Raw genomic sequence first — 22,077 nt, 5'->3', positions numbered from 1 at the left:
AAGGCTGTAATGAGGGGGAAAATCATTTCTCTAACCTCGTATCAAAAAAAACTCAAGAGGCAAAAGCTGCTGGAACTAGAAAATAAATTAAAACAGCTGCAGGTGGCTGACAGTAATGTTGCAGGTTCCAACTTGAAACAGGAAATCAGGAAAACGCAGGGGGAAATTAATGACATCTATACACAAGAAACTCACAAAAAGCTTCTTTTCCTAAGACAGAGATACTATGAGACGGGTGGTAGATCAGCTAAATATCTGGCTTATAAACTGCGTAAACAACAAGAAGAAAACACAATTTATAAAATACGAAATCCTGTGTCCCGGGATATCGAAAACAAAGCAGAAAAAATCCAAGAGTGTTTTGAAACTTTCTACAGAGAACTATATTCTCAACCCCAAGCAGCAGATGAAACCCAGATAGATTCTTTTTTGAACTCCCTGGATTTACCAGTCCTTACTGACCCACAAAATGTAAATTTGATAAAACCAATTACAAGCGGAGAAGTGGACTCAGCCATTTCCAGGCTAAAAGCAGGGAAGTCCCCGGGTTCAGACGGTTTTAACACAGAATGGTATAAAACGTTGAGAGCGGAGTTGTCACCATTGTTGCTCAATACTTTCAATGGGATCCTGCGGGGAGGCGATGCCCCGCCCTCGTGGAAGGAGGCCATTATCTCAGTCATTCCAAAAGAGGGAAAAGATAAACTAGAATGTGACAATTATCGACCGATAAGTGTTTTAAATTTAGACTATAAACTTTTCACCTCTATTATGGCCCGGAGGCTGGAGAACACTTTGTCCTCCATCATAAGTTTGGACCAGGCAGGGTTTTTGTGCGGCCGGCAAACCTCAGACAATATTAGGAGGTCACTACACATCTTAAGTCAAACCACTGAGGACAAATCCAAAGCAATCCTAGTAGCCCTGGATTCAAGAAAAGCCTTTGATTCCGTAAGGTGGACCTTCCTTTACAAAGTAATGGCGAAATTTGGTTTTGATGAAACATTTATAAAAGTTATTCAGACCCTATACGACAAACCTACAGCTCGTATCAAGATTAATGGAGATTTGTCTGATGCTTTCGTTTTGAAACGTGGTTCGAGGCAGGGGTGCGCAATCTCGCCTCTCCTCTTCGACTTATTTATTGAACCCCTAGGCCAATTAATAAGACAGAGTGAAGCCGTCAAAGGCATAAGTATGGGGGGTATCGAACACAAGGCTGCCATGTTCGCAGATGATGTCCTCGTGTACTTAGGGGGGGACCCTGAGAGGTCATTTAACGAACTGATGTCACTACTAACAGGTTATGGTGAACTATCCGGTTATAAGCTCAATACTTCTAAAACACAGGTCATGGCTCTAAACTTTAATGCCCCAAGGGGACTGAGGGAAAAATATGATTTGAAATGGGACAACGAAGAAATCAAATACTTGGGAATAAATGTGACGAAAGATCCTTCAAAGTTAAGGCAAGCTAATTATGGTCCCATATCGATGAAAATTAAATCTGATTTACATAGATGGAACCTAATCCCCTTCCTAAGCCTAAACTCAAGAATAAGTTCAGTCAAGATGAACATTCTTCCCCGCTTACTTTACATCTTTAGAAATCTCCCAGTAGAAGTGGACGATAAACAATTCAGAGAATGGGACAAATGGATTTCTAGGTTCATTTGGCAAGGGAAGAAACCAAGAATTAAATATAGCACCCTACAACTGAGAAAGGACAAAGGGGGCATGGCTCTTCCCTGTTTAAGAAATTACTATTATGCAGCCCAGATAACTCCTCTGTTATACTGGAGTAACAGGGGGTATAAAGCGAGATGGAAGGAGTTGGAGCTTGGTCTAGTTGCTGACTTCCCTCTGCAGGCTGCAATAGGGGACAGGGGTTTGGCGGACCGATTAGAGAGGATCAATAACCCATGGATAAACCATACGTTAAATGTGTGGCAAAAGGTTGTGAGGTCATGTGGTTTAAAAAAAATGTTGAAACTTTTCAGATGGTGTGCCTTCGACACAGACTTTGTCCCAAATAGAGGCGACATTAGATTTAAGTCATGGATAGAGAAAGGAATCACAACTTACATGTCATTTATGCAAAGAACTGAAATTGATAGTTTCAGATCAATACAAGTCAAACATGATCTGGAACAGGCTGACTTTTACAGATACCTCCAGGTGCGGCACTATATCAATCAAGAATGCAAATTCAAAGAGTTTTCTGCAGTTGAATCAGAATTCTTTTTCATATTAAAGTCAGCTCTCACAGTGGAGCCAAGTAAGTCCATCTCTGAGTTATATGGCGCCATTTCAGATGCTAAGAATGAAAGCACGTTGTACATCAAAGAGAGATGGGAGAGGGACGCAGGAGTTGAACTCTCAGAGGAAGTATGGGGAGGGATCTGGGAGTTCCAGTCTACCTCAACTTGTTCTATGGACTGGAGAGAGCACTGTTGGAAAAATATTATTAGATATTTTAAGACCCCATACCAGGAAAAATACAAAGGGGACGATAGGCTGTGCTGGAGGCAGTGTGGGGCAAAGAAAGCCAACCACTTCCACATTTTCTGGGGGTGCCCCAAATTGGGGGTGTTTTGGAACAATATTCACAAATCACTGTGCTCAGTATTTAATACTCCAATACCTTTCAACTTCACAACCATGTACCTGGGCCACATTGAATGTCTTAACCAGTCGAGATACACAAAGCTACTGCAGATTCTCTTGGCAGCCAGCAAAAAGTCAATAACAAGAAGATGGCTATCCCCAATCACACCCACAATGGACGATTGGCATGGAATAGTCCTAGACATCTTCAAAATGGAAAAATTAACATACATGTTAAGAACTAGATTAGACAATTTCTACCAAATTTGGAACAACTGGATTGTGCATATTGCCCCCCTGAGAGCGGACTTCGTGTAATCTCACTGGTTCATTGCCTGCTGTTTGATTGTATAAATATAAAATGTATAAGACACCTCTCCTCCTCTCGTGGTCGAAGACCAAAGCTATATTGTTTTTGTCCCCCTCAGCATAAATGTATATACTTTAGTTGTTGTTGTTTTTTGTTTCTTATGTCTTTTTCCGCCCACTCTTTCTTTTTTCTTTGTCCTCCTGAAATGTACCACCTGAAGTATTACTGACGTGCCTGTCTCTGTTTGAGTGTGGACTCGATGTCTTATATAGGAAAAAGGACTATACTATACAGAGACATTGGAGATGTTGCCACATGGAGGGGGGATGAGGGAGGGAAGAGGGGTGGGGAAAAAAAAGAAAAGAAGAAAATCTTGGGAACTGCTCTTATATCGTTTGTAGAAATGCTATATGTACAATTATACTGCACTTTCCGAATAAAACAAATATTATAAAAAAAAAAAGAAAGAGAAAGTACACAACAAATGGAAGATAGTGTGAGAAATTGGAAGACAGCGAGAAACTAGACAGATACAGCCCACAGACAGATTTTGTCCAGCTTCAGGACGCTTGCACATAGAGCTAATCTAGTCACATACTCTCTGCAACCCAGACACCAGGTACAGAATATCGCGGACCAGCACACTCTCAGCTGGTGCTTTGATGTCCGTCAACTAGAAAGCAGTCCCCTTTCCCACATTGGAGCCACTGTGGACTCCCTGCAGCATCCTACAGTACCTGTATGTATAACAGCTGTTTCCTATACCGTAGCGTTGTCACAATCAATACATAATTGTCTAATCACAATTGTTTTGTCATAGTCTTTCCATGTTGAAAGATGTTCATAAAAAAAGCGGAATTTTAAAGTATCTTTTTTAACGTATATACAATTTCCACAAAAACAATGCCAATCATTTCTTGGTATATTTCAGTTATTTGGGCCAACTCCTTTCACCTGTGCAATTTCCAGCCTCTGCCTCAGCCAATTGAGGCTCAACCAATCAGGCTCTGCCAGTGGGCTGAATTGATTGCCAAGTACACCTTTCAGTTTACAGTCTTCACACACACACACACACACACACACACACACACACACACACACACACACACACACACACACACACACAGGCACATACACAGATCTCCATGTGGGACACCGGCTGACAGTTAAAACGGCCGGTGGCCGACTGCGATGGGCACGTACAGGTCTAGTGTGTATAAATCGTGACAGCCTTACTATACACTGTACTGCCTGTATACCAGCTGTCCTACCTGTAAGACACCTGTTTCCTGATGGGCAGGTGGAGGAACTCTGATTCCATCTGGGACACCGACAGCCTCCCCCCATCAGCATCTTCCTTGTTTTTCTTCTTCTCCACGTCCGTCTCCTTCTTTTCTCCAGGTATCTGGAATAAATTATACAGTATAATAAATCATATGTACGGTAGTATGTGGTTGTTGAAGGCAGAAACCATCTATGCCCCTTTTCAGGACATGGAAAAATATAAAACATGTAAAGAAACAACATAATACTGCCTCTTGCCTCATCAAAGTTGATACAGTGACTTAATACATTGTCAGATACTTCAATGTGTCCTGGCTTATATTAGTATCACTTTACCCAAATACAGCTCAGGTGGAGTTAGGAGGTTTGGGAAGTTGGGAACATTTTTGTCTGACTTTGTCATTCTAATGAATGATGTAAAAAACACTAGTATATAGGCTACCTGTATGAGGTGTGTGTGTGTGTGTGTGTGTGTGTGTGTGTGTGTGTGTGTGTGTGTGTGTGTGTGTGTGTGTGTGTGTGTATACAATTTATTAAACAATAATTTGCGTAGAGAGTTACTGAAGACATTTTTAACCTTTGTCAGGTCAGTGACCTGCACTTCACACTTCTGTGCATTATAAATAAATAACAGACTTACAGTAGGAACAATGAAAAACAGAACTATATACTAACTAACAATAAAATAATGATAATAAAGAAAAACTCATGGCAGCTAACCACTATGACCACATACTTATATGCTACTATTAGCGGGCCAAAAGAGAAGTTGATGTTTATGTTTAACATCCGTAGCAAATTAAAAAGAGAGAGAGATACACAGAGAGAGAGACCCTCACTTCAAAGACGCGGCGGGTCTCTTCCAGGGGGAACGGGGAGCCCGCGTCGCCGTGGAATACGTCCTCCTCCTCGGCTACGTCCTCCAGCCCGGGCCGCTCCAGCACGGGAGCACCACCGGAGTCCGTGGAGCTGTGGGCTTCGCGGCCACTCATCCCGAACAGGGACGGTCGGTCGGTGCTTCTTCTGCTGGATTCCCGGCTGCCGCCCTCGACGGAGGTGTCTTCGTTTTTCTTTTGGGGGGGGGGGGGGGGAGATAAATTCCCGAGGCAGCTTTCTCTGTGGAAGTATAGCGCTGGCAAATTACAGTAGTACTAGTAGTAGTCTACTCTTTGTTTAGCTGTATTATTTATTTGAGGTGTAAATGCAATGCAAATAAAGAATCGGCAGATAATAAAACTGCTGCTTTGCTTTCCCCTGCTGCCAGTGCATCAAGTGGTACGTGTGGGCGAGTCAGTGGAGGCGGACTGACATACAGTCGGGTTGAGTTATTTTAAAATCAGAATCCGCATCGATCCTCCTCTCTCTCTCTCTATCTGCCTCTCTAGTCTCTCTCCTACATGTTTCACTGATTCACTCCCCGGAAACCACATAATAAACCTGCACACACAACAAGAAGATACGGTTTTTGGTCGGTGACGGTGTTGTGTTGTTGCAGCCCCCCTGCTGCTGCTCTGCTTGCAAAAAAAACAGTTCTTCTGCGAATATTGCAAACTTTACGTTAATTCCGACAGTCAGTCATTGTTTTGCTGAGTTTTGAACTTCCAGAAAATGTCATCAAAGGTCCCCCTTTCCCTTGAACATACACACAACACGTGCAGGGTTTTTTTTGTCCCTTTTCTCTGTAGAGGTCGGTGACGGTGAACTGTTTGTTTGTTGTGTAAAGACAAGAGAGTGAGGAAATACTTAAGATATTTGCAGCTGTGTGGGGCCACGCCTCCGCCTTACACAGGCTACACGCACGCGCACACACAGACAGACACACACACAGTCACACACACACACACACACACACACACACACACACAGAGAGAGAGAGAGTACAGTACACTGTATATTATAAGTAATAATACAGTCTATTGTGTAATAATGTATTACACAATACACCCGGGGCTCTTTCTAAATAATCTAGAAGAGATATATGAGAAGAGATATGAGGCAATATTGATTTCCATTGGTATAGTAATAATAATCAATGTCTGAATTACATTATATAATAATAATAATAATAATAATAACTAGAAAGGGGTGCTTCACAGAGTGTATATCTCCACCAGGCCTGATGACCTACACGGGGCTGTTAAGCGTGTTCACATGCAAAGACGCAAATACACGTTTGTATCGTGTACTGAAGTGGACAAGTGGTTATATGATTTTACTGATATAGGTTACGTTTAGGAATATCTGGTCGTGTGTGTGTGTGTGTGTGTGTGTGTGTGTGTGTGTGTGTGTGTGTGTGTGTGTGTGTGTGTGTGTGTGTGTGTGTGTTTGCTCCTAGGCTGCTGGAGAAAAACATAGGTTTATGTATGTAAACCCGGTTGTATGAATGAAAAGTGAACCTGTAACCATGTGACAATAACCCTCGGATCTCTCCATCTTGTCACATGGTTACAGGTTCACTTGAAATGAAATAAAATGGACTTCTTGAGAGCTTGTGGATCAGCTATTTTCGGGGCGCAACGCTGCACTCTTTATCTACTGGAGATGCGGTGTACGGAATGGATTTTGAAACAAATGGGTTCAGGAGACTTCGGGAAAAAAAACTATTCTCCTGAATGCTGCCTTCCGGTATGGCATGGAAAGGAGAGGAGGGCATGTGCATTTCTTTCACCATAGTAAATGCTGCATTCGTGGTCTGGAGAGGGCAGTTGTTTTACAGACGGGTAAAAGGGCAGGGGCCGAAGCCCCCTTTGCTATCTATGTGTGCATGTCCCTGATGTACTCCGTCGAGCGCATAACCTCTGCCAGGTCAGAGCTGCATGTGTAAATTGTGGGTTGCAGGCTTGCAGCCAAGATCCGAATGAGCCACGCAGGGGTGATACAGCACTCCTACGACACGCGTTTAAACACAAGTGCCACTTGGATGGTTGTTAGTGCTTTCACTATATAGATGCCCCTCAATGTGACTTCCCAATTTGGTGTCAATTTGGATGATTCCTATATATAGGGCATTTTTGGTCAAAATAAAATATAAACCTTGAGCATTATTTTGGAATCCATGCAATTACAGGCATCTATAACTATGCTTGTCACTATTGTTGTACTAAGTAAGACGAGTGTACTTGTATACGTTGTATGCGATTGCGTGTGTACCTTATCTCACCACACATTCTTTTTTTTTAATGTTTTTTTGTGGCTTTCGCCTTTATTTTATATTTTTTATGGAGGGACAGACAGTAGGCTGACAGGAAATGGGGAGAGAGAGATGGGGGGAAGACATGCAGTAAAGGCCGTCGGGATCAGGAGTCGAACCCGTGGCACACTGTGGCACTACCAGATTCTTACCCACCCTCCCTCTCCCCCAATTGCACATTACCCAATACTGCAGCACCGCTAAGAGGTTTAAGTGAATGTCTAATCTGCACCTTTTAACCTTATTTCTAATCTCATATTTTTTCCTTTTTGCCTTTACTTAGGTTTTCATTACAATGTACGTACGGTATATTGTACGGCTATTAATAGCACAGTCTTGCCAAACATGCCACACCAACATTTAGCAAAAACATTTTGCCAAAACATGAAGCATGAACTTCTAGTGTCACCATGAGTCCGAAATCGTATTAAAAACAATTGGGGTGGAGTGAATGCTTCACCTACTGGCAGCATGCATTATGTCTGGCCAGTGGCCACTGTTCAGTACAGCAGTAGTTTGTGAGTTTAGCTCACACAAACACACACACACACACACACACACACACACACAAGCACATGCACACGCGCACGCAAAAACACAATCTCAGTCCCCCATATTTCAGGCGGAGCTAACCTATCCAGGTGCATCTCTTGCAGGATATGCAGTAGTATAGTCTACAGTGTAGACTATACTACTGCTGTTTGTAAATACATCAAAGATGCAATTATAATTGATCTATAATGGATAAAACCTTGGCCTGGAAGAGAGGTCATCAGGTGGTCCCCAACCTTCTGTGTGTTTCGACCCTCAAGTTGAGGGCCTCAACGACAACACAGAAACACTCTCCAGTTGGTGGGTCAGCAGTGATTGGTCAAATCACTGCCCCTCTCATCCAGGCTTCCAGCAATTGTCCTTTCTCTTATGCCAGAGCCAACATGGGGTTCCACCTGCCTTGTGTGTTCTTGGGGGATTGCAGGCACTTAGGACTGTAGTTTACGTCCTGCCTAGGGTCCTCCTACGTCTCACCAGACTAGAAGTCTGTGCGATGTGCATGCATCGATCCGTCCTTGTCCACACTTGGCCTTACTCTGGTGTTGTTGAGTCAAGGTGGGTTGTTTGAGCCTTCTCTGCGTCTGTGTCACTGTCGTTGTTGCCGTTGAATCTGTCCTAGCGAGTCTCTCTTCCTCCCGTCCTCTCGGGAGACTCTGGGGGTATTGCTCATTTGTACGATCTGTAGCTTGCGTGGTGCCCTATTGCGAGTGTTGCAGCAGGGGTTGCTGGCCCCTGTTAACCCTACCTACATTACAATATGATGTTTAACCACTAGAGGTCGCCAATGCAACTGCTAAGGTCTGAAAAATGATTCCCAGGACAGGACATTGTTAAAGTGGCTAAAAATACATTATTGTTCCTGTTACACTGAATGAATTCTACAGTGAAAGCAAAAAAATAATAAAAATCACACATTGATTGATGAAAGTACAGAACAAGGATAAAGCACGAGTGCTTTACAGAAAAAGCTAAAAGAATTTAACAACAAAGCATTTTTTTTTTAAATACCGGTAATAGCAAAAAAGGCAATGAATCAAGATAGATCATTCTATGGACAGACAGACAGACAGACAGACAGGCAGACAGACAGACAGACAGACAGACAGACAGACAGACAGACAGACAGACAGACAGACGATACTAGATAGATATTTCGTAAATAGTTCTACCTGCCTTCTCTATAGATAAACAGCCTATAGTGACACTGAACAGGAGCAGAGACGGAGTGAGGCGAAGAGAGCAGAAACTGTAACAGGACAGAAGACGCAGAACCTTCTCTCCTCTCTGTCTCTGCATATGGTTCATTGGCTGGAGCAGGACACAGCGTTCAACGTTTCAGCACTTCCTTTGGCTGAGCCTCACCAGATGCCACAGCTTCACAAGGCTGCGTAACATTACAGCACATCTTGCTACATTTGTGAACCAAACACTGGTCAAGTTTGCCTGTGGCTGCTAAGTCTTTCCAGGTATGTAAACCTTTGATCAATCAGTGTTTAAACTTCTAATATTTTATATATACATAGGCCTATAGTGCTTGAAATTGTTTATTTATGAACCATGGGGCCAGTTGACTGAAAGGTTTCTGTCATGGCTTCTTTAGAATTTTCTGGATGATGTTTTCCCTACTAGTCAGTTTATGTACATGATTTTTTAATGACATATTATTTTTTAATATATATGCATAACTGTAAATTCTGCAATGACACCGTTTAGTGTTAGTTCTACTAATTGATTGTGTAATATCTGAAATTATATATTTTTTAATGTGTAGTTGTGTGCTGCATTTGTTCTGCAGAATTACCTGTCCTATATAATATGGCTACAATATTACATCCATACTTTCTCCTCTATCTATTGTCAAAGCACAGCAATGTCAGATGGTTGGTCAGCAACCAACTCTTTAGACCCAAACAACATATCTCAGAAATGAGTGCTTGGATTGCCAAGACATTTTCTGAGCACCCCATCTTGGGGGAAATCTTCCACTTGTACATAAGATAGCTCATGAATCTCAACAATCTAACTGGCAGATGGCCATGGTACTTGCTGAGGAAGTACCCTCAGTAAGGACATTTTGCATCAAGCCAAAATGTCCACTGATGGTGTGATAGAGGTATACTGTAATATTCCACACCCAACCTCTCTGGTTCAGCTACTGAGGGCTACTAGTGGGGCTTGTAGTCTTCTTTTATTATTGTGATACACAATTTAGATATCCTTTCGCCATGCAGTCCATCAAGGAGACAATTTGGCATGTGTTTTGTCTGCCTGCCTGGGGTCGATATCAGCGAGGGCATCATGTGGTCGCAACACCAAATCAAATGGGTTCAAAAATGTGAACCAAGCACCTCTACTAGAAGCTCTCTCCTCCCGTCTAGGTGTACAAGTGGAATCCGTAGGAAAATGGTTCCAGTCAAGTTACTCGTCCTGGGTTCACAGAACACGGGGAAAACAGGTTCAAATGAACACTAAACCACACACACTGCTGACTATCTGCCGTGTTTGTGTGTGTGTGTGTGTGTGTGTATGCATACACATTTCTGTACAGCATGTGTGTGTGTGTGTGATGTTGAGAGCACGTGAGTGTGTGTGTGTGTGTGTGTGTGTGTGTGTGTGTGTGTGTGTGTGTGTGTATGTGTGTGCGTGTGTTCTCTAGTGACAGTGTCTGCTTTGTGTTGGCAGCCCTGTGTGTTCGTTTCCTAACGAAGCGATTCATCGGCGAATATGACCATAAAAAGGGTAACGACGATGCTATCTTGCCATGTGTGCGTGTGACTGAGTGTGTGTGCGTGTGTGTGTGTGTGTGTGTGTGTGTGTGTGTGTGTGTGTGTGTGGCACTGCGTGCGTGCGTGTTTCTTTTGGAGAAAGAGGGAAGGAGAATGTGACCATAAAAAGAATCGAGATGTTAATAACACAGCGCTGTTCTTTATGGAAGAGCTGCTAGACTGCAACCACCTGCAATTAATCATGTATCTGTGTGTGTGCGTGCGTGTGCGTGCTGGCTTGCTTGCGTGCGGTATGTGTGTGTGTGTGTGTGTGTGTGTGTGTGCGCGTGTTATAGAGGTGACCTACAGGTGTAGGAGGATGGTCGACCAGGAATCTATTGAATTGGAGATCTTGGACACAGCCTGTCAGGTATATAACAATAATTGTATAGCAAAAGGCCGATGCACACCTCTAAAGGCGGGTGACAGGTGCGTAGGGTAATAGAGCATAATGAAAAGGGTATCTTTGAAAGACAAAGAAGAGGTCCCGCACACTGTCAGACACAAAAAATGTTGCTCTTTCTTAGGTCAACGTTTCGGTCGCTTAGACCTTCATCAGGACAGTCTGTCATTGGCAAGTGTCTGACAGTGTGTGGGACCTCTTCTTTGTATTTCAAAGATACACTTTTCATTAGGTATAAATATATATCACAATCACTACTCCTTAACCACTTAAACCCTGTTGACTTATAGTCAACTGTACCCGAGTTGGCTCTTGGACCACTTTTTTCTTTTACACCAAACGCTTGGTGTAGCTTGTGAGCTAGTAGATCGGCTATATTTTTGGCTAATGTTTCAACCAAAATATGGATGCAGGGGTTTAAGAAGTTAACCACATGCCAGTTATTCTATTCTTAGCAATATGACACGATGTGGTTTTTTGCCAAAGAGAAAATGAGTGTCCTCCACTTACCATTCCAGGACAGTTCCTTGGCCTCGCTGGAGGCTTCCATCCGCTGGGCCGATGGATTCCTGCTCCTCTACTCCATCACCCAGCGCCTCAGCTTCCTGGAGCTTCCAAGCATGAAGAAGCTCATAGACGACACCAAGCAGAGCCTCGGTAATAACACCACCGTCTGTGCTGAAAAGAGGACATAACTAATGATGGGGAATGATATTCCGAAGTTACGCGAGAACTCCTACTGAGTGGCAAAAAAAATACTTTCTGGCCATGACAGCCCATAAATCCAAACAGAAAAGTCCTATCTGATTGCATTAAATGACTCACTTGGCCACTCAAATTGCCACTCGATTTGCTACTCACTTTATGCATGCGCATACTCTTTATATATATATAGCTTAAGTACAGTATATGGCTAGGTGTTTACTCACTCACTGCATTTCGTTTTTTTAACAACATAATGATTCGCATTGAACAACAGAGAGCAACAACAACATCCATTGCCAGAGCCCACTAATGCCTATACCTAACAGGCTGATTAACTAGCTACTCTAGCGACTGGTAGGCATTCTCCAACGTTTGGAGAGAGTCCTTTCCAAACAGAGTGCATACGCTGGCGCGATGTGTGCAGATGTTATCTTTAAGAGCAGGAACAGTGTGTTCTGTGTGTCTCTGCTCTGCCTCAGCACACGACCTGCATGTCATCTTGCATGGGCGTCTGTGCCTTCTGTAAGCTGTCATCTTCCTCACAGCAAACATGTGCACACATGCACAGCGTTGCACACGCACAGCATTGCACGTGCGCGCACATGCGCACGCACACACACACACACACACACACACACACACACACACACACACACACACATAATAATGGAATTAATAATTACAGGAATGAATAGTAATGCTATTCACTCAACTTTGAGAAAGGTCACTGGAGGTCATTTGAATAGAACACACACACACACACACACACACACACACACACAAATGTACAGGCTTTTAAAGTTTGGTAGACCAACTTTTCGGTGTCCCTCTTTGTGTGTGTGTGCCTGCATGCGCCAGTTGTTCCTACTGTAGTGGTAGCCAACAAAGCTGACATGGAGATTGGTAGAGAGGTGACAGTGGAGGAAGGACAGAAACTAGCCAAGGATCTCAGGTATGCTGTGTGTGTGTGTGTGTGTGTGTGTGTGTGTGTGTGTGTGTGTGTGTGTGAGTGCATGTGTGTGCACGTGTTTGGATGCCTGCGTTAATGTGTGTGTTATTTATCATACTGTATCCAACTATATTCATAATTTGTGTCGATTTGTGTTGTAATATAATTCGTACACACAGTGGGCTATTGGAGGATATAGGGATATAATTTAAGTTTGCATAAATTTAAAAGTTAGAAATATTAAACCTGTGAAACCCGTCTACTTTTTGTATGCATGGCAAGTGTGTGTGTGTGTGTGTGTGTGTGTGTGTGTGCGCGTGCGTGTGTGTGTGTGTGTGTGTGTGTGCGCGAGTAGATGTGGTTTCATTGAGCTGTCAGTAGCAGAAGCTGTGGTTACCGTGGAAGCTGCAGTGCTCCAGCTGATAAGGTGTGTTCTCGTCGCATATTAATGGAGGCTGTCTTTATTGAGCTGCCTCCGTTAATGTCGTTTTAATGCAATTACATGGGAAATTTCTGTTTGGACGTATGGGCTGTCAAGGCCAGAAAGTAGGTTTTTGCCACTCGGTAGGCGTTCCCGCATAACTTCCGCGTATGATGGTGTCACGTGCATACCTTCCATTCTGATGGGGAACATTCAGCAGATGTAGATCTACAAGCTCACAACAACGTGTCATTGTGAGCTTGTACATCATCTGTTTTCGGATAAGTGATTTAGGGCACTATTTTCGTCCATGCAAAACCCCTTATGCCTAAACCTCTGTCTTTTTTTTTTTTTTTTTTTACTATTTTGAAGAAAACAATAATAGCTAAAATAGCCAAGCTCACGTGAGTCGTTTTAGGGATAAGGGGTTTAGCATGGACGAAAATATAGTGTGCATTATAAATAGAAGTTTCTAGTTCAGGTTAAAAACAAACGGCAGATTAAAAACACGGGTTTATTGCTGGGCAAAAGTATATATTAATATATACCCTAAGGGCAAAACCAGCTGAGTAAAGTTCTGTAGAGACTGTCCAAAAAATGACAAGTACCAAGTACCACACAAGTAACACACCCTGTTTGAATCCTGTCTCTCTCTAGGTTGGTGTTGGAACAACATCGCCCTCTATCGTCTGACCGTCGCTCCTACATGCTGAGCGTCAGACACGCTCTAACTAGGAAACTAATCCGCTCCAAAACCATGCAATGGTGACCATGATCATGATGGCAGTACTTTTAGCGAGACTTTATTTTTTATTTTTATGGCTGCCATGTTTGGCTTGTTATTGAGAACGCATGAAGCCTAAATACAATGTTGTGAAATGAAAGTTACCATGCATGAGTCCATGCAGGACAAACGATAGGACTCTAATATAGAGGTAAAAATGGTGGCTTGTATCATTCTCTGCCATAGCGGTCCTTAGTCAGTGGTTCACAATGTGGGGTCTGGGGACCCTCAAAGGGATTTCATTTAGTGCTTTTACCATTATTTGCACGATAGTGATGATGCGGTCAGATAATTACCAGAATCAGAAACGAATGGGGTGGCAGAGTCCTGCAAGCATCATTGAGTGTAATACAACAGCTTTGGTAGCAGGGTCCTGAAGCATACTATCCAACACACCACAATTTCCACAATACTATTAAACATGTTATCCTTTAACTAATACATTTTCATGTCATAACTCATAAGAACTCTCACTAGTCTCAGCTAACGTCCATACTCACTGAGAAATGTCTCCCTTCTCCTCCAGGCTAGCATGTTGGTTTTTGGTTGACTAGCCACAGCACACATGTAGTTTTTATGTCCGTTTATTTATCTGGACTTCATTTTGTTGAATTGAATACACACTACACAATGTAAAGAGGACTTTTTGTGTTATGCTTTTAGTGTTAGATGTCTGACTGTGCCTTAATTGTGCTGTTTTTCAATTTGTCTAATAAGTATTCAATCAAGCTGGATTCAAATATTCACAGAAAATAATTACATTAGAGTATCAGGGCTTTTAATAGTAATTGATTGAAAGATGTATTAAGTTAACAGTATGCAGAAAAGGTACACTAGTTAAATTGCAGATGGTGTATGGTTCTAATTTGTCTGCTCATTTATTTTTCAATCACTTCCAATTTCACTAGTTTATCCCTGTATCATTGTACAGTATGAGTTCTTTCTTCTGATTTGATGAAATCAATATCCTGACCTGAAAATGTTTGTTCTGTTTTAGTGTTTAATTAAAAAAAACGCTATAGCAATGATTATTATAGAGCAATGCAACACTCGTTTTAACCATTAATATACAAACATATCATTTAAAAATATATATTAAATATGAATTAATATAAAAAGGAATATCGTCAGACCCATGTACAGTACTTTACTCATAAAACAAAGTGGGGAAAAAAGAGCATTCCAAAATAAAACATGCAAGACTGGCTCAGATGCAATTTCTCATTTTATTGAGAACGCCAAGAAATGTATGACATACATAGGAACTTAGGAAGCCTTCTTTCCATCCTACCATTTCATATTTGTTCACCCCTCTAGATTAAACATTAAAATCATAACATTAATAAGCAGGTTTTTTTGTGAAAGTCTGGCAACCCCACATGGATTATTTTGCATCTATACCTACACAGGTTAGTAGTAAACGTCATTACTTTACAGAAGTTGAACGGATATGCATTGAGTCCATCACCCCTCCTTTAGACATAATATTTGTTATTCTCGTTTCCAATTGCGTCTTGAGGTTGGGGAAAACCTCAGCTCAGTATACTTGCATGTGTTCATTTTTTTGTCTGTTGGGCAGCTCAAGGGGGTAAAATAAATCAAAACTTCACTGGACATTTAATGTTTAACAATTGAGATGTTAGAATGTTTCCACTGTGAATAAATACATTATAAAACATATTTAAAAAAAAAAACTATATCCTGGCAAATTATCTCCAAAGAGTACTTGGGAAACGGGGGATCTACGGTAATGTTTCTCAGTTGCACAATGGATGGAGTGATTAGGAGGGCATCTGTATAATGTACACAGTGTGTGATGATGATTGACCTCTGTCTGAACTCTGAACATGTGTCTTAGTGGGTGTGTGTGCCCCCCCCCCCCCCCGTCTGTGGTAGGAGTAAAACCTGGGGAGACAAGTGAGTCACGTCTTGAGAAGAGATCTTCTCCCATCACTGTTCACATTCCAACCTCCCAGCAACAGCTCCCCATTAGTTTGCTTGTGCAGGAGCTAGATAATCTCAAGATTGATATGAGTCTTTATTATTATTTTTGATATAATAACATACGGTAATATATAATGAAGTAGAAACTCACTACTGACTGAGTTGCTAAGCAAATTATATACAAAATGACATTGAAATTGAGCCTATTGCCCATTGAACAAAAAAAATAATTAATAAAAGTCCTTTCTTTAACCCATTCTGGGCTGGGAACCCCTTTTCAGGCATGCAAACAGGCCCAAGGTGAAAAAGGTGACAGTGTGCGGGGCCAACGCTGTGCCGCGGGCAAAACCGCGGCGCAAATCTTTTAAGCGTTTATCGGTACTAAACCCACTTTGGGGGGGGGGGGGGGGGGGTGTCATGGGGGACAGTATATACTACACTGTACTGTACTAGCCCTCCTCCCGGCCTGTGTGTCTGTGTGTTAGGCTGTGCAACAGTGACACTTGGTGGTGAACAAATGCTATAACGCTATGTTTCGTGCTCGGACACAGCCAGGGACCCAGGGACACAGCCAGGGACAGACCCAGTGACACAGGGGCAGCCAGGGACAGACCCAGTGACACAGGGACAGCCAGGGACAGACCCAGTGACACAGGGACACAGCCAGGGACACATCCAGGGACAGACCCAGTGACACAGGGACAGCCAGGGACAGACCCAGTGACACAGGGACAGCCAGGGACAGACCCAGTGACACAGCCAGGGACACATCCAGGGACAGACCCAGTGACACAGGGACAGCCAGGGACAGACCCAGTGACACAGGGACAGCCAGGGACAGACCCAGTGACACAGGGACACAGCCAGGGACACAGCCAGGGACAGCCAGGGACAGACCCAGTGACACAGGGACACAGCCAGGGACAGACCCAGTGACACAGGGACAGCCAGGGACAGACCCAGTGACACAGGGACACAGCCAGGGACACAGCCAGGGACAGCCAGGGACAGACCCAGTGACACAGGGACACAGCCAGGGACAGACCCAGTGACACAGGGACAGCGAGGGACAGACCCAGTGACACAGGGACAGCCAGGGACAGACCCAGTGACACAGGGACACAGCCAGGGACACAGCCAGGGACAGACCCAGTGACACAGGGACACAGCCAGGGACACAGCCAGGGACAGCCAGGGACAGACCCAGTGACACAGGGACAGCCAGGGACAGACCTAGTGACACAGGGACAGCCAGGGACAGACCTAGTGACACAGGCACACAGCCAGGAACAGACCCAGTGACACAGGGACACAGGGACACCGCCAGGGACACAGGGACCCAGCCAGGGACAGACACAGGGACACATACTGTAGCTGTCTATAGTGTGGTTGAGTGGCTGCACCACTCAAAAATGACAGATGATTATTTACTAAATCAGTACAAATCTAGTCAGTATTGAGCAAGATGTTAACATTCATGTCCTGATAGTCATAGAACAATTAATTTACTCCAACAGGAGCACTAGCCCCTCGAGGAGCACTAGCCCCTCCTATATTCAGTAGATTTGTGTCCTAAATGCCATTGACAATGAATGAATTGTCATATATCGGCTATTTTTGTCCTACACAATCCTACACATTCATTGTCACAAAAATGACAATGAATGGATGATGTATGATGATAAGGGTCACTTCACACAGGTGTGATTTAAAGAAAGAAACTGGTCCAGCACTCACACTCCCATCTCAAAATCCCTTACAGTTACACTCTTCACATCATGTAAAATAGAAAATTATATTCACTGGCAAAATAATGAATTATAATACAAATAAAATGTTTTGGGATGGTTTAGTCAACAGGGTCAGTTTACTTCATTATTTTAGCCTTAGTCAATTTAAGACATGTAGAGTAACATCCTCTCCTTATTCAACAGTTGAGCTGCATGTTTTCGTTTTTAATATATCCATTTAGTATAAGCCCTGGCTGGCACGCACGCACGCACACACACACACACACACACACACACACACACACACACACACACACACACACACGCGTGCTTTATTTATTTACTCATACGCATGCATGCACACACACGAGCACACAGACAGACACACACACACACACAGCGAGAGAAACTGACGCCGGCGCGTCCACACCACAGACAGTATAACGCAAAGTGCTAACGTTGCTAATGCTAACTGTAGCAGCTAAACTAATGGATCGACTGGCGAGTCACAGACAGTGTGTCAAAATTCATGCCGAGTCCACACAAACAGGTTTTTTTTCCGCGGAGCGACCAGCGGCTGCGCACATCATGCCGCCCAGATGCAAGCAGAAATATCGCTCAGAATCATTAGTGACTCACGAGAGTAGTCTGTCAGATAATTCTCCGGGCAGCGAGCTCGGGCTCCACAGACCCCCTCACCCCCCCCAAACATTTTTTTAACGGATTTGCATGAATCACACAGGTCCTATATTTGGGATAAAAACGGCGATTTTCGCCGAAAAGCTACACTTTTGCATGTCTGCCTTTTGGTGTCAACCATTATTTTAAACTTTATCCATTGAAAAATAGCAGATCCACAAGCTCATAGAGCGGCACTGAGTGCCGCACTACGAGCTTGTAGGTCTGCTATTTTTGAAAAATCGTGAAAATGTGCTGCAAATCTTTGAATATATATTATTTCAGAGCGAACAACCAAATATTTGCTTCTGGGGGGTCCCTGGAACAACATATTTTCAGATTGGGGACGGCAGCCAAGTACATATAATTTTGGGGGTCCTTGACGTGAAATTGTTTGAGAACTTACTGACAGAAACAGGTTTTTTCAGAAAACCGTCAGGATTTAGAAGACATTTGTAGAATCTTCCCCTAAATGGGTTAATATTAAGACTGAAGAGTCACACAGAAAGTTTATGTAAGGTGAATGAATGAATGCAGGACGACAGGGATGTCAGGGATGCAAAAAACACGCCAACTCATTTAGTCTTTTACATAATAAACATTACTGTACCCTGGGTTTAACACACAATACAATGCAAATCAAACATTTTCCTGACCGACACCATAGAACGACGACCATGAAAACGGCCATAAATCACGGCACATTGAATGAGACGAAGCCTAATTTTGCAGTTGGCTGAGCAACATGTGTGATGACCTCCGTCTACTAGTATGACTCTACAGAAGATACCCAGTGTGTAGTCACCAAGTCAGTGTGTGATGACCTCCATCTACTAGTATGACTCTACAGAAGATACCCAGTGTGTAGTCACCAAGTCAGTGTCAGTGTGTGTGATGATGATGATGACCTGTCTGGTAGGTGTGGGATCTCTCCATCCAGATGAGCTCTCAGGACACTCTTTCAGCCATCAACCTTGAGAGAACTGGGAGGAGCCTGGACATTGGAGCACAACAGACAGAGGAAGAAAAAAAAAGTATGGTTAAGTGCAGTGTTGTTTTCATCGACTAAAACTAAGATGAAAAATGTTCGTCGACTAGCTTTTTCCACTGACGAAAACCAAATCGAAACTAAGCTGATGACTAAATATACTGACAATCGTCAACAAAAAACTAGACAATTAGTTGCATGCTTAAAATAGCAGATCTACAAGCTCACAACGCGTCGCGGGATTGTAGATCTGTAATTTTCAGCAAGTGTAAAGACTGCATCAAGGCCCGCCAAAATACTTTAATATATATATATATACATTTTTTTTTGTCTACTAAATCAACTGTAGATTTAGTCGACTAAACTACTAAACTAACACCAAAACATTCCAGGTGACTAAAACTAAATAAAAACTATTGAAGAGACTATGACTAAAATCAAAATTTGCTGGCGAAAACACTGCAGCATAGTAGTGTATGACAAAAATCAGTACTGCTAGACTAGAAGTGCAGAATTCCAAGGCACAAGGGGCTCCATTTTTGTCCATGCTAAACCCCTTATCCCTAAACTACTTTGCCTTATTTTACTAATTTGAAAACCCATTTGAATAGTTAAAATAGCCAATAGCCGGCTAGTTGAACTATTCAAAACTTATTTTGAATGACATGAGTTTAAATAATAGTCCTTACATTCAATGCTCAATCTTTGATGGTTTCTTTTGGGTCCAGGAGGTTCCATTTCATGCTCAAGGCTTCCTAGGTGGGGATACTAGCATGGTTGTGTTGTTGTGGCTGGCATCTCCTTGGATGTCTGGACTGGAGTGCTTTGATTTCTGTAACCCACTCATTTAAAATAATGGGACAGTTGTTAACGTCTTGCCCAACCCTCAATAAGGAGGGATATGAATTGTTGGATTGTCCTTAGTCTGTATTCCTACCCTTGTGAGCCGTCTGGCATGGTTGGACCATGCCAGTTTAGCCCTCTGGGTCACAGGAATAACACAAGCTCCTCCACCACGGCAAGGTGACAATCATGAGAGGAGACCCAATTTAGTCGTTGCAAATTCCCAATTGCCCCCAAGTATCCTAGAGTCCCTGTTGCTGCCACCTCCACTCACATGTGGAGGTATAAACTACTACATGCATCAAGGTTATTATAGGTAAATGAAATGAGCAAAAGAACAAAACTAGAACCCCTTCATCTCTCAGCCCTGACAAATACGATCCCAGGATTTCTGGGGTCGTAGGTGTGTATGTTATCAGTCGGGTAAAGACCCAGGCTCGCTAGCGAGCGGCAATGTAACGGCCTATATGTACAGTGTTACCCTGTAGATGTATAGGCCTCAGTAAGGACTAGCAAAGTCAGCTACCGGTAGTCAGTCGACAGTCGGCATAAAACAAATTAAAAACTAGCAAGCCAACATTAAAAACGAATTAAAACTAAACAGAGTCATCAACAAGGCAGCGTTATCCAGTCAGCATTAAAGATTAAATAAAAAAGATCTAGCAAACCCACTTTAAAAACGAATTCTTATAAAAATTAAAACTAAATACAAACCAAGTAAGTAAGTAAAACTAAACCGAGTCATCAACAAGGCAGAGTTATCCAGTCAGCATTAAAAAAAATCTAGCAAACCCACTTTAAAATAAACTAATTACAACTAAACTGAAAATAAGTCAAAAGTAAATACAAACGAATTAAAGTATTCAGAACTATAATAACCTTGATATGCATCTGCAGTGCAGCAAAAAGGACCTGATCACTTGATCCTCACCAGCTTCCCACCCGCAAACACGGCCAATTGTGTTTGTTGGAGCGCCCAGCCACGCTGAATGCACCGCTGCTGCTACTGGGTATTGAACCCAGGCCTCTGCGGTGGTGGGGAAGCGTTTTGCCTCACCACACCCAGACGCCCCAGAATGTTGTGTCTGCGTGATATACCGTATATGAATACTGTATACACACAAACACATACACACACACACAATATAGATACAGTATAGACATAAGGAAATTGATTTATGTATATATTTTCTTTTTTTTTTCTTTTTTACATTGTACCATTACATAATCTTTTACTACCATGCTAATGACAATTTGATGTTAAACTATAAAGTAACAGTAATTACTGCTTTACTGCTTACCTCAGGTTATTTAAAACAAACACAGTAGGCCTATGCCTACAGTAGTCGTCCCCCTTTCTGGAAGCGCGTCCATGCGCACCAGGAGCGATCAAGAGCAAGGCTCGACTGACCAACATCGACTGGGGGGACCTCCACCTCCAGTTCGGGGAAACTCCTGTGTGGTACAGACAGACAGACAGTATATATTTTTTCGTTGTCGTTTGCATTAGTCACCCCCCTTTCTGGAAACACGTCCACGCGCACCAGGAGCAAGGCTCGACTGACCAACATCGACTGGGGGGACCTCCACCTCCAGTTCGGGGAAACTCCTGTGTGGTACAGACAGACAGTATATATTTTTTCGTTGTCGTTTGCATTAGTCACCCCCCTTTCTGGAAGCACATCCACGCGCACCAGGAGCGATCAGGAGCAAGGCTCGACTGACCAACATCGACTGGGGGGACCTCTACCTCTAGTTTGGGGAAACTCCTATGTGAGACAGACAGAATATTTTTTCCTTGTTTGCATTAGTCACCCCCCCTTTCTGGAAGCACATCACCAGGAGCGATCAGGAGCAAGGCTCGACTGACCTTGATCGACTGAGGCTTCCGCCTCCAGTGCCGGGAAACTCCTGTGGTACACAA

General features: G+C 43.0%; 2 protein-coding genes across 2 annotated transcripts in view; one reads left to right on the top strand and one right to left on the bottom strand.

Moving 5' to 3' along the window:
• Nucleotides 1-5,152, bottom strand: part of dgkza (diacylglycerol kinase, zeta a) — a 140,429-nt gene extending 135,277 nt beyond the window's left edge. The window contains exons 1-2 of the mRNA XM_080758791.1: nt 5,041-5,152; nt 4,189-4,322 (exon numbers count right to left, since the gene is read on the bottom strand). Of these exons, the coding sequence (XP_080614917.1) occupies nt 4,189-4,238 (50 nt within the window). The 5' untranslated portion in view covers nt 4,239-4,322; nt 5,041-5,152. The remainder of the gene's footprint in view (nt 1-4,188; nt 4,323-5,040) is intronic.
• Nucleotides 5,153-10,346: 5,194 nt separating this feature from the next.
• LOC308311980 (ras-related and estrogen-regulated growth inhibitor) lies at nt 10,347-13,955 on the top strand (the record flags this gene model as incomplete). The annotated part of the gene is made up of 7 exons (XM_080758812.1): nt 10,347-10,398; nt 10,626-10,682; nt 11,005-11,078; nt 11,630-11,768; nt 12,675-12,768; nt 13,121-13,192; nt 13,844-13,955. The coding sequence occupies 7 exons, from the start codon at nt 10,347-10,349 to the stop codon at nt 13,953-13,955; spliced, it is 600 nt and encodes a 199-aa protein (XP_080614938.1).
• Between the last annotated feature and the right edge of the window lie 8,122 nt (nt 13,956-22,077).

This window comes from Protomyctophum bolini (assembly GCF_963924005.1).
Source record: "Protomyctophum bolini genome assembly, chromosome: 24".
In the NCBI taxonomy this organism is placed as follows: Eukaryota; Metazoa; Chordata; class Actinopteri; order Myctophiformes; family Myctophidae; genus Protomyctophum; species Protomyctophum bolini.
This window is presented reverse-complemented; position numbering and strand designations above follow the sequence as displayed.